Source organism: Anopheles gambiae, chromosome 3 (assembly GCF_943734735.2).
Source record: "Anopheles gambiae chromosome 3, idAnoGambNW_F1_1, whole genome shotgun sequence".
Taxonomy (NCBI): Eukaryota; Metazoa; Arthropoda; class Insecta; order Diptera; family Culicidae; genus Anopheles; species Anopheles gambiae.
Genome location: NC_064602.1, coordinates 10,002,872 through 10,014,390, shown reverse-complemented (window position 1 = coordinate 10,014,390; position 11,519 = coordinate 10,002,872). Strand labels below are relative to the sequence as shown.

Below are 11,519 nucleotides of genomic sequence, written 5' to 3'. Positions count from 1 at the left end.
GAACGGCAGTTGTTAAGGTACCAGGAACGTCGATTTAAAATTATACGCAATGGAAAAATACATTGTATGTAGAATAAATAATGAACACGATCGTTCTACAAAGTCGTTGGGTGAATGTTGATCGTGCGGGTGATAATAACGGCTGGCTTGTATGCAAGCTGGTCAATTCAAAGTGTGAGTTGTACAGTGACGATCCTAAGTATAGAATTTTGCATCTAAATGTACAGCTCAGTTGAATGAAATTATCTCCTACAGCACACTCGCTAGCCAACCGTCCTTGGGCGAACAATCTTGCACGATTGCATAACGCGATCGCGAAGGCAAGACCCCTTCGCGCTATGACTCTTTCGCGCGCTGAGATCAGTTTCCGTTCTTAACCCGTAGCGTGCGGATCGTGCGCAATGGCTTCGAATGCGGTTTTTGCGATGCTGCTTCTCGTCGTCTTAGTCGTGTGGGGGATTCCCCGAGATTGTGCCGGTCAAAGGTGAGTCAGCCGGGGTGGGCCGATAGTGAAATAAACTTGAACACGAGTGTGTGGGGGTTTTTATTATTTAGGTACGCAATGCTTGCCCCTCGCACGGTGCGGCCTCACACCGCCTATGAACTGATGGTGAGCAATTTAGGATCTGGAACGGAGCAATTTATGTACGAAATTGTCACTGCAAATGATACGGTTGTTGGAGCAACATCTGTGGAGGTGAAGCCGAAGGAGCTGCGGAAGGTTGAAGTATCTGTAAGTGTATTAAATGAAGAGTTAAATTCATCTCTAAGGAGTGTTATTCATGATTACCTCTTACCTGTAATAGCTTAATAGTTTGAAGGAAGGGCATTACCAGCTCAAGGTTTGGGAAAAGCAAAAGCAAACCTTACTAAACACAACTTCACTGGAACGCATCGACCGGAGCTATTTGGTGCTGTTTCAGACTGATAAGCCTGCATACAAACCGGGCGATAGGGTGCAGTTTCGCGTGCTGTTCCTGCTGCCGGACACCAAACCGGTGGGGCAAAGTGTTAGGCCAACGATCTTCATCGCCGATCCAGACCGGGTTCGCATGAAACAGTGGAACGGTGTGTCGCTTTCGAGCGGCGTTTTCGAGGGAAGCTTTCAGCTGGCTGAGGACACATCGTTTGGCCGGTGGATAATCACTGCCTCCGTGAATGAGCAGATTTACAAAGATACGTTCAGTGTAGAGGAGTACACACTGCCACTGTACAGGGTGCAGGTGCAAAGCATACCGAAGGCATACTTTCAATGTGACGAACCTAAAATGTCTCTCAAGTTGAGCGCGTCTTTCGTGCACGGAGGATCAGTGCGGGGCAATGCGACGGTTGTCGTGCGGGCCAATTACAACAATTATCCGTCCCAGACAAAGGAAGTGGCACGCAAAGAACTCTTCATCAACGGAACAGCTATTGTGGACTTTCCAACGGACGTCGTTGCCAAATCCTGTGACGAAGAGCGTAACGTTTGGTTCGATGTGATCGTTACCGAGAGTTCGACGGGCGTTAGCTACAATACGACCTGCTCCTACACGGTACACAATGCTGGAGGTGTCACAATGGAGGTGCTCGATGGCAACGAAGTATTCTATCCGGGGCTGGCGATGCGATTAATGGTGAAGCTTGCAACGATTGATGAGAAACCGCTTGTGAATCAACCTGTTACAGTTCGCTACAAAGTGCTCGACGAAGATCGGAATGACATTGACGAAGTGGCGCCAAGTATATTGTCGCTGCAGACAAACGCAAACGGAGTCTTCAGGGTTGCAATCAATACGACTACGAGCACGGCAGAAGTTACTGTGGAGGGTGTGTATAGGAATCATATTTTCCCTCTCGTCTTCGCGTATCCTATGTACGAGGAAAGGAGTCTTGAATATCTTGCAATAACTACACGCCAGGCATAGTACGTAAACGAGTGGACGTTAACTGTGTCGAGCACGATAAACCAACTAAGATCTGTTTATTTTCAGCTGTATCGTCCGTCGAAACATCACGGTGGATGTGCATTCAAACGTTAAGGTTGATCGTATCTACTACGTTGGCTACTGCCATGGTAAAGTATGTGCAAGTGGTGTTCAGAAATCGGCCACTCGGGTCAATACTCATCATCTGACGCTAACATCAAGCCCGCAGATGGCACCACAGATGAAGTTGTTAGCGTTCGCCGTCAAGGAGGATGGAAAGATATTGAGTTCTTCGATCATTATAAGATTTTTGTCCTCCAGTAGCAGTGCGGTAAGTTGATGCATGCCTTAAGTCGTTACTTTAATATTGCAGTGAGCATTACAGAAGATCTTCTTTAGCTTAACGTTACAGAACATTTGATGGAACCAAACTCGGATAGGTACTCCTTCAATATACTCGCGGAAAAGAACGCCTTTGTTGGTTTGTTGGGCGTTGATGAGCGTATAAAGCAAAGAACTAGCTCAAACAATGATATAACTCAACAAAAGTGGGAAAAAATGTTGCAATCTCTAGAAGGGACATTGGGCACATGGTCATCGTATGATAGTTTTGGGGTAAGTTATGTTTTCTGAACATGCAAAAGTACATTTCTATTGGAATTCATTGCTTTCTTCGAATCAAAAATAGAGTGTTGGAGTTACGCTGCTGACGGATGGGTATCTTCCAGATGGTAATATTGTGGAAAAGCGGTTTAAGCATGGTTGTAATGTAGCTATCTTCTTCCAGTTGGATTCATTCCACACTCTTTTGGTGAGCTGGCACGAACTACTTCAACCCTGGACGAGGATGACAGTGTTAGAGAAGACTTTCCTGAAACGTGGCTGTGGGAATCGATAAAAGCGAAGAAGTAGGATCCTTACACAGTGATATCCATTGAAACACTGTCCGTTTAATTTTTTTTTTCATCCAACAGTGGCCAAACATCCATCGAAAAATCACTTCCCGACACCATAACGACCTGGGTGGTGAGCGGTTTTTCCGTTGGTCCCGCTAATGGATTGCAGATCTTGAAGAAGCCGCTTCAAATCAAATCACAAAAGCGAATCTTCGTACAGCTTCACATGCCACCATCGATCAAACGGTTCGAAGAGGTCAGCGTTCACTGTCTCGTTCACAATTATGGGAAAGCGATCAACGTGTCGTTGGAGGTGCGTCCTACGATGAAAGTAACGCCTCTTTACCTTGCACAAGGAGCAACGGAAAATGTACGAGTTAGTGTCAGTTCAAGCAGTGTTGGTGTACTCACGTTAGAGGTATTTCTTCGCGATTCGAAGGGAAAAGTGCTAGATTCGGTGCGACAATCGATTCCAGTTCGTCCTGAAGGATTAATACGTACCGTGGAAGATGTCCGGGTGCTAGACTTTCCTCAACAGAGCAAGTTAACGTTCAATCTAGCGTTACCTGCGATTGAACAGAATCTTGATGTAAATTACAGAGAGGTTACTCTTTCGGTCGTAGGTAAGAAGGCTTTACATCAAAAAAATTTGAATGCAGGATAAACATAATTGTCTGTCTCTTCAGGAACATTCCTTAATCTGAACATGTTTGATTTGGAGCACATGGTTCGATCGTCACATGGCAACGGGGAAGAGACCTTACTCTTCCTCCAGACAACGATGGCTGTTTACGATTATTTGAAAAGGGCTAACCTGTTATCACCCGATACGAAGAAAAAGCTTTTTTCGTACATGGATGTTGGCTACCAGCAGCTTTCTAGATATCGGTTGGATGATGGATCATTTAGTATGTTTGGAAATTTGCACGAGTGCGGTGGTGTCTGGTTTACGGCGAGCACCGTTCAAGCTCTCGGAAAGCTAATCATGTACGAAGCTATTCCAGTAGAAATTGATTTCCTAAATGATGGAATAAACTGGCTCATCCTGCAAAGCGGCGAGGATGGTAGTTTCAATGAAAGCTGCCCGATCGCACACCCCCACATACAGCGTACCGGAGGAAAGGAGCTATCACTTGCGAGTAGCGTTATGTTTGCATTTGTTGGAAAGGAGTTTTCAAGGGAATATAAACAATTCATCAACAAAACGATCTCCCTACTACTAGCCGCTCCTATTAATGATGTCTACTTATTGGCAAAAACGACCTATCTACTTACACTTATAAACCACCCAGACAGTGCAAGAATGCTTGCGAAGCTTAACTCGCTGGCTATTGTGGATGGAAAGTATCGCTACTGGAGTGTCTCGGGAGGCGATCCTCGATCGTCTCCGGAAAAGCGCGACCAAGAAGCAACTGCTTATGCGCTTCTTGCTAACATCAAACGAAACGCTATCAATCACGAAGAAATGATACGCATTGCCCAATGGCTTCAAAAGCACACATTCGCCGGTGATCGTTCTGTAGCTTCATTGGAGAGGATCGTCGCATTAGAAGCACTCGCAGCGTTGGCACATAAAATCCCCACCACCATGCCCAACATGTACATCGAGGCAGGAGGGCACAAGTTTGAAATTAATGCAACCAACAGAGAATTGTTACAAACTGTACAGCTTCCCCAGGGCACAACCGGTGTGCGTGTATCAGCGAGAGGTACGGGTTTGGTGTTGATGAAGCTGTCCGTTCGGTATAGTTTGGCGAGTAAAAATGCAACAAGAACCGAACCGAGTAACGTATCAAATAGTGAGAAGATTGGGGTGAACATTAAGAAGAGACAGGTTGAAAATCATAAGCTAGCGTTATACCTTTGCTTTACCCTGCTTAAGCCACTCCTGTTTTACGAGCCAGAACTTTGGAAGGTTGAAGTAGATTTCCCCACTGGGTACGAGATAGAAGGACAGGAGGAGCATTACCATAATGGTACTGAAGTGAGTTTCTTCTGATTGAAGGGGACAAAAACCACGTAAATTCATATAATTTTATTTTTCTTTCTTACTAGAGTGCTATTGTGCTGGAAAATAAATCTCACCTAGAGCTCGTCTGGAACGTTAGGCAGGTGTCGCAAGTTTGCTATCCAATTGTAGCAATAGCTCGTTGGAGCTTCGTCGATATTGTAACAGGGTTGCTTTATTTGACCTCGTTTGATACAAAAGGTAAGTAAAGTTGATGGATAATTTAAGCAAAGATGATAATCATTTATTTTAATAATTTATTTCAGATACTGTAGCTGTCTACGCCTTCTAATCGAGTAACTTTTTACTATTCTCTGTAAAAAAACACAGCAAAAAATGTAAAATTAATAAAAATCGATATTCCTAATGTTTTTTTTTTTTTTTTGAGAAATGCAATCCAGAGCAAGATGTAACATTTCCACCCAAACTTAACTGCGCGTAATTTCAAGGTCATGTTTTGTTTACATCGCCACCGCACCGGCAACAATGAGAGCATCCGTGAGTTCCACGTCTCACTCGCGAGAGTGAGTTCGCGAGGGAGAACGTTTCGCGCGATTGCGCACACGATTGCGCGTATAAACACGGCACGCTTACAACAAACCAGCGGCCCTTAGTATGCGAGAGGTTGTATGTTTTGATTCTGTCGATGCTAACGTGATGGCACCAACATTTTTATGCACCCGGTTTCGGTTCGCTTACACAAACATACACACATCACCCGAGTATGCCCGATGGAGCTCGAAAGAGTGATGATAAATAAAAGCATACCGCAGCTCTCGCGGCTCATTCGTGCGCTAGGCTGTGTGGCGTGAAACAGTAAAGTGACCTTCATCTTTTGTATCACAATTTGTTGAGGATTTTTTTTTGGCATTTATTGTGCGTTGTATTTATTCGAAGCAAAGTTTAGAATGTTTTCTAAGGGCGGTGGAATGCGTTTCGGTGGTGAAGTGAAGCGTACAGTGCCTGATCCGAAAGATCACAAAGATGGGTAAGAAGAGCGGGTGATCCACAATCGTGAAAATTCCTGTCGCTTTAATTTTTTTTTGGGGGAGCGTTTTGGTGATGTCAGCACATCTGGCAGTTATATGGCGGGTGGGGTGTATTTTTGCGGATGAGTCACTCACATCGCGCTAGAAAGGCGTTAGAGTGTGCTTATTGTTTATTTAGGAAATGGTTTACATTTAGCTCCGATATTGGAGATAATGATTTAACGATGTCTGTTTCTGAAACGGTGCTATAATATTTTCACTCTTTTCGCACAGCCATTACTCAATCATTGGGGCTAGAATTCTACGTCCAAACTCCGTGTACCGGTGTGTGGTGTCAACTTTCGATACAAAGGTAGCGATTGTGTTTCGCATCTCGATCGCTGCGAAAGACAAACCAATTGCAACGGAAGAGATCACACTGAACAGCAATGAGTCACGCTTGATTAGCTTTACGGTGAGTGATTAGGGGTAGAATGTTAATTATTGGCCTATGATCCAACAATTATTTCTCTTCCCATCCCGATCCAGATTGACAGTATTCCCGAGGAAGAGTATGAGCTGGTTGCGGAAGGTCTTTCCGGTTTGGAATTTAAAACAAAGAGCCGTTTGGACTTTGATAACAAATTTTGTTCGGTGTTGATTCAGACTGATAAGTCGGTGTACAAACCGGGCGATACGGTTCGATACCGGGTGCTGGTGCTGGACCGGTGCATGAAGCCGCTACCGGCGGGAGACAGCGGGATGATGGTTTACATACGCGACGGCAAGGGCAACCGGATCAAGCAGTGGAGCAACGCGTCGCTCGGTGAGTGCGGAGTGTTCCAAGCGGAACTCACACTTTCGACCGAGCCGGTGCTGGGCGAGTGGACCATCAATGTGGAGGTGGTTGGATTGGTAAGCAACGAGCACAATGAGACCAGTTCGTAGTTTAGCTAATTGTTGATTCTTTTACAGAAAGAGTCCAAAACGTTCGATGTGGATGAGTACGTACTTCCCACGTACGAGGTGACGGTGGAATCCCCAGGCTACACGTTCCTCGACGATGAGCTGCTAAAGGTAGTCGTCAACTCGAAGTACACCTACGGAAAGCCGGTGGCTGGAGAATTGACCGTTTCCGTAAAGCTCGCCTCCTCAATGTGCTTCAGACGCGAGCCAACTGAAACCAGCATCTGCCAGAAGGTGTTACCGATCGATGGCAAGACGGATGTCGAATTCAACCTGAAAGAGATCCTTTCTAGCAAAACGTACATTCGGGAGCTTACGATCGAGGCGGAGGTTTGCGAAACACTGACCGGGCGCACTCAAAAAGGTTCTACCACGGTACAGTTGCACGACGAACGCTATCAAGTGCGTATGATTGAAGAGTCGAGCTATTTCCCAGGACTACCGTACAATGCCTGGATACAGGTGACGAACCTTGACGGTAGTCCAGTGCAGGACGGGGCAAAGGAGGTTGAGATAGTGTTGAGGAATTATAACATCGATTTGCATAAGCAGTCCTCTACGCTTGATGATAAAGGAATGGCACAGCTGAATGTAAAGCTGGACGAGCTAGACTTTGATTATGTCAGCGTGGAGGTGAAATACCGTGGGAAGGATTATTATGTGCAAGGCATCACGAAACCTCGAGATTACGAGGAAGCATTGATGAGAGTGCGGCTTTCGGAGAAAGAGTAAGTGATAGTGAATAAGCATAAGGATATACACATAATTTACTTTCTTATTCATTGTTTCAGACCAACAGCTGGGAAGGACCTAACCTTTGATGTCGCATGCACAAAACCACTACAATGTGTGTCCTATTCTTTGCTGGCACGGGGAGAGCTGCTGGCAGGTGGAGCAGTAAAGGGCAGCGAGGCGAGCACAACAATCAGTATTACTATACCTTCTACATTTGCCATGGTGCCTCGGGCAAAGCTGCTGGTACATTACATCTCCAGTGCAGGCTACATCGTGAGCAGCTATGACACCGTTGAGTTTAAGCGGGTGTTTGAAAATCAGGTATGAGTTGGTATGAAAGATCATGAGCAGACTTTCTTCACTAAATGGACAATATCTTTTTGTTTTAGATACAATTGACTCTTTCAAAGGATGAGTTGAAACCGGTAGAAACGCTAGACATCGATATACGGACGGAGAAAGACTCTTTCGTTGGTCTGCTTGCGGTCGATCAGAGCGTGCTGCTTCTAAAGTCTGGCAATGACATCAGCCGCGATGAGGTGGTGCAGCAGTTGGAAATGTATGAGTCGGCACAGAATTATCACTGGGATGCTTATAGTACATCAGACTGTCAGGTACTGGTTTATATAAAAAAAAACATTAATGATAAGAGAATAATTATGATCGTGTTCATCCCATTTATAGTCCGTTGGAGCTGTTCTTCTTTCCAATAGGTTCATTCCACGAGGTAAGGTTGAAGAGGAATGTTTTGAGTAGAATGTATCTTTAAAAGAATCTATTTTACAGATATATTTCCACAAGCTCGACTTTTTGCCTGCAGCACAAGTGCCGGGGGATTTGGAGCTGCTCCAATGATGGCAGCATGCAAGATGAAAGGAGTGATAATGGAAAGTGAAATGGCTACGGCGCCTGTTAATGAACCCACTGTTCGCTCCAAGTTTCCCGAAACGTGGATATGGGAGAGTATTTCGAAATGGTAGGTGATAAATTTCCACTTTTGCAATAGTTCAACTTATTCATGTAATGTCCTTTTGTCCTTTAAAACAGCAAAGAAATGGAGAGCATTAGAAAAATCGTCCCAGACACGATAACGTCCTGGATCATTACCGGATTTTCACTGAGCAAGAGCCACGGTCTGGGGCTGGTGGACAACCCATCGAAAGTGAACGTATTTATGCCCTTTTTCCTATCGATCGATCTGCCGTATTCGGTAAAGCTGGGAGAAACTATCCGTATACCTGTGGTAGTATTCAATTACATGGATGAAGATCAACTGGCGGATGTGATCTTCTATAATAATGATGACGAGTTCGAATTTGTTTCTGATACTAAGGATCAAAAAGGTAATTAATAGACTTTTTTTAAAGGCGATTAAGTACTCTTATCTCTTTGATGTCTCGTTTTTGGAACAGAAAAACATCGCCAAGAACAAATAACAGTACCACGCGGTACAGGCAAAACGCTTACCTTCGTACTAAAACCAACCAAGGTGGGACATGTCACGCTGAAGATTACTGCCAAGTGTGCCCTGGCCGGGGATGGCATCGAGCGCCAACTGCTCGTTGAACCGGAAGGTCTACCGCAGTACATCAACAAGGCGCTTCTCGTCGATCTACGCTTAGTGAAAGAGATCAAACAACCGTTTGAAGTGGAAATTCCAGTCGATGCCGTTCCCGACTCGACCAACGTAGAAGTGTCCGTAATTGGCGATGTGCTGGGATCATCGATCGAGAATCTTGACTCGCTGATACGCATGCCGTTCGGGTGTGGTGAGCAGAATATGCTCAACTTTGTCCCGTGTATCGTAGTGTTGGATTATCTGAAAGCTTGCAAGCGTCTGACGGTGGAAATTGAGAGCAAAGCGAAGCGGTGCATGGAGATAGGCTATCAGCGAGAGCTGACCTACAAGCACCAGGACGGTTCATTCAGCGCGTTCGGCGAGAGTGATAAGAGCGGCAGCACCTGGCTGACAGCGTTTGTGGCGAAATCGTTCCAACAGGCAGCGAAGCATATGACCATTGAGGAGGATGTGATTGATAGTGCGCTCGGGTGGCTCAGTAAGGTTCAGACAGCCGATGGAGCTTTCCCGGAAGTTGGAACGATTTGCCACAAGGATATGCAAGGAGGTGCAGGGTCAGGGATCGCTTTGACCGCATACACCGTTATTGCCTTCTTGGAGAATCCGAAGCTGGGGGAGAAGTACAAAGCATCGGTTGATAAGGCTCTGACGTACGTGAAGGAACACATCAGCGAGCTAGATGATGTGTATGCACACGCCTTAGCTGCATACGCACTGCAAATTGCTGATCATCCACTTAAAAACGAAGTGTACGCTAGTCTGCTATCAAAATCGAATAAGCAAGGCGACATCCAATGGTGGAGCAAAGAGATTCCAGAGAAGAACGATTCCAACTGTTGTTGGTGGTACCGGCCATGTTCGGTCAACGTGGAGATGAGTGCATACGGGCTATTGGCAACACTGGAAGCATCCAGCGCTGGACTGGAAGGTTTACCGATCATGAAGTGGTTGGTTTCCCAGCGCAACGATAAGGGTGGGTTCGAGTCAACGCAGGACACAGTCGTTGGCTTGCAGGCTCTTTCGAAGATGGCTGCTCAACTCTCCTCCTCCGAGGCGGACATGTCCCTCAAGGTGATCATCACGGGCGAACAGGAGAAGTGTCTACAGGTTAATGGGGGGAATATTTTGGTGCTGCAAAAGCATGAGCTTGCTGCAAACACGCGAAAGCTTGAGATGATCGCTACCGGTACGGGTTGTGCATTGTTCCAGCTGTCGTACAAGTATAACATAAAGGATGTGGATAACAGTCCTCGTTTTACGCTTAAGCCCGAAGCGAAGCAAGGATCGATCAAGAGCTGCATCGATCTGTCCATTACTACGAGCTTTATTCCGAAGGAGGATCAAGCCGTTTCTAACATGGCCGTTATGGAGGTGGACATGCCGAGTGGGTTCATCGTTGAGAGTGACACACTGAAGCAGCTCAAGCAACATGAGATGGTTAAGGTAAGAAGAAAATAATTTAAACAAAAACAGATTTTTAACTTTCATCATCTCAATACAGAAAGTGGAAACAAAACGCAGCGACACAACGGTGGTACTGTACTTTGACAACATTGGAGAGGAAGCTGTGCATCTTCAAATGTCCGCGTTCCAGAAGCATGAGGTGGAGAACGCTAAACCGGCAAATGTGATCATATACGATTACTACGACAATAGTAAGTGTTTTGACGAAAGCTGTACCATAATCGCTGGCTGCTCAAATAAATATTACTCATATTCCAGCTCGCTGTGCTCGATCGTTCTACGAGATCGCTGTTTAATCAGCTGGAAGTGCCTACCGAACAGGAAACCCGCCATCTCGGGAAGATGTATTAATGTCGTGTTATTGGAAAATAAATTGTTACACCAATTTAAATACAAACGCACAATAAAAAAGCGCTTCTAACAACAATGCAAAAATGTCGTATTTCATACGCTTATCTTTCGATGACTTCAGAACAGTAATCAAACAAAGCTTCTCGGAAAGCGACCCCAACTTCCTGGTGGTCTCACACTTAAAAACAGTTCGATCGCGTACAAACATTCGCTCTGTTTACCGACCCAAAGCTACGTACGTACGTGAGCGTCATTCGTGGGTTGGGGAGATGGGGGGAAAAATTCTCATTCCACCCTTGGATTGGGATTTCCCGTCCACTTTCGTGAGTGTACTCTCCGTTGATAGATTGCATTTGAACGCTTCATAAATCCCCGAACTCTCGCGAGCAAGCAGATGGCTGATAATTGGGATGAATTAGAGATGCTTCAAGCTGGTGGATGCTGTTGAAGCATTTGGAGAGTGCGATCATGACCGGCGCCCCTCGCTCCTCCACCCCACTCCGGGGTTAGAATGAGATGCGAAGTTATCAAGCCGTGACGGGTTTGTTTTTGAAGCGGAGCTGGCGAGTTTTTCTTCGGATTTTGTTGGTTGTCGTGTTGTTTTGTTTTGAGTTTTTTTTGGTAAATAAAAACAAGTTTCTGGAG

General features: G+C 45.5%; 2 protein-coding genes across 3 annotated transcripts; both read left to right on the top strand.

Moving 5' to 3' along the window:
- Nucleotides 1–325: 325 nt before the first annotated feature.
- On the top strand, nt 326–5,178 carry LOC1277613 (CD109 antigen). The gene is made up of 11 exons (XM_061658098.1): nt 326–484; nt 556–733; nt 807–1,906; nt 1,974–2,238; nt 2,307–2,522; nt 2,596–2,638; nt 2,695–2,815; nt 2,882–3,426; nt 3,490–4,787; nt 4,859–5,012; nt 5,078–5,178. The coding sequence occupies exons 1-11, from the start codon at nt 402–404 to the stop codon at nt 5,101–5,103; spliced, it is 4,029 nt and encodes a 1,342-aa protein (XP_061514082.1). The 5' UTR covers nt 326–401; the 3' UTR covers nt 5,104–5,178.
- A 392-nt stretch (nt 5,179–5,570) lies between these two features.
- LOC3291704 (CD109 antigen) lies at nt 5,571–10,958 on the top strand. 2 transcript variants are annotated; one of them, XM_555086.5, is made up of 12 exons: nt 5,573–5,799; nt 6,074–6,254; nt 6,329–6,694; nt 6,755–7,473; nt 7,537–7,801; nt 7,870–8,094; nt 8,165–8,207; nt 8,267–8,456; nt 8,528–8,823; nt 8,893–10,502; nt 10,561–10,714; nt 10,782–10,958. In XM_555086.5, the coding sequence occupies exons 1-12, from the start codon at nt 5,720–5,722 to the stop codon at nt 10,817–10,819; spliced, it is 4,167 nt and encodes a 1,388-aa protein (XP_555086.5). In that variant the 5' UTR covers nt 5,573–5,719; the 3' UTR covers nt 10,820–10,958. The 2 variants fall into 2 exon arrangements, with proteins under 2 accessions (XP_061514081.1, XP_555086.5); XM_061658097.1 differs by having other exon boundaries at nt 5,571–5,799; nt 10,561–10,958.
- The last annotated feature ends 561 nt before the right edge of the window (nt 10,959–11,519 follow it).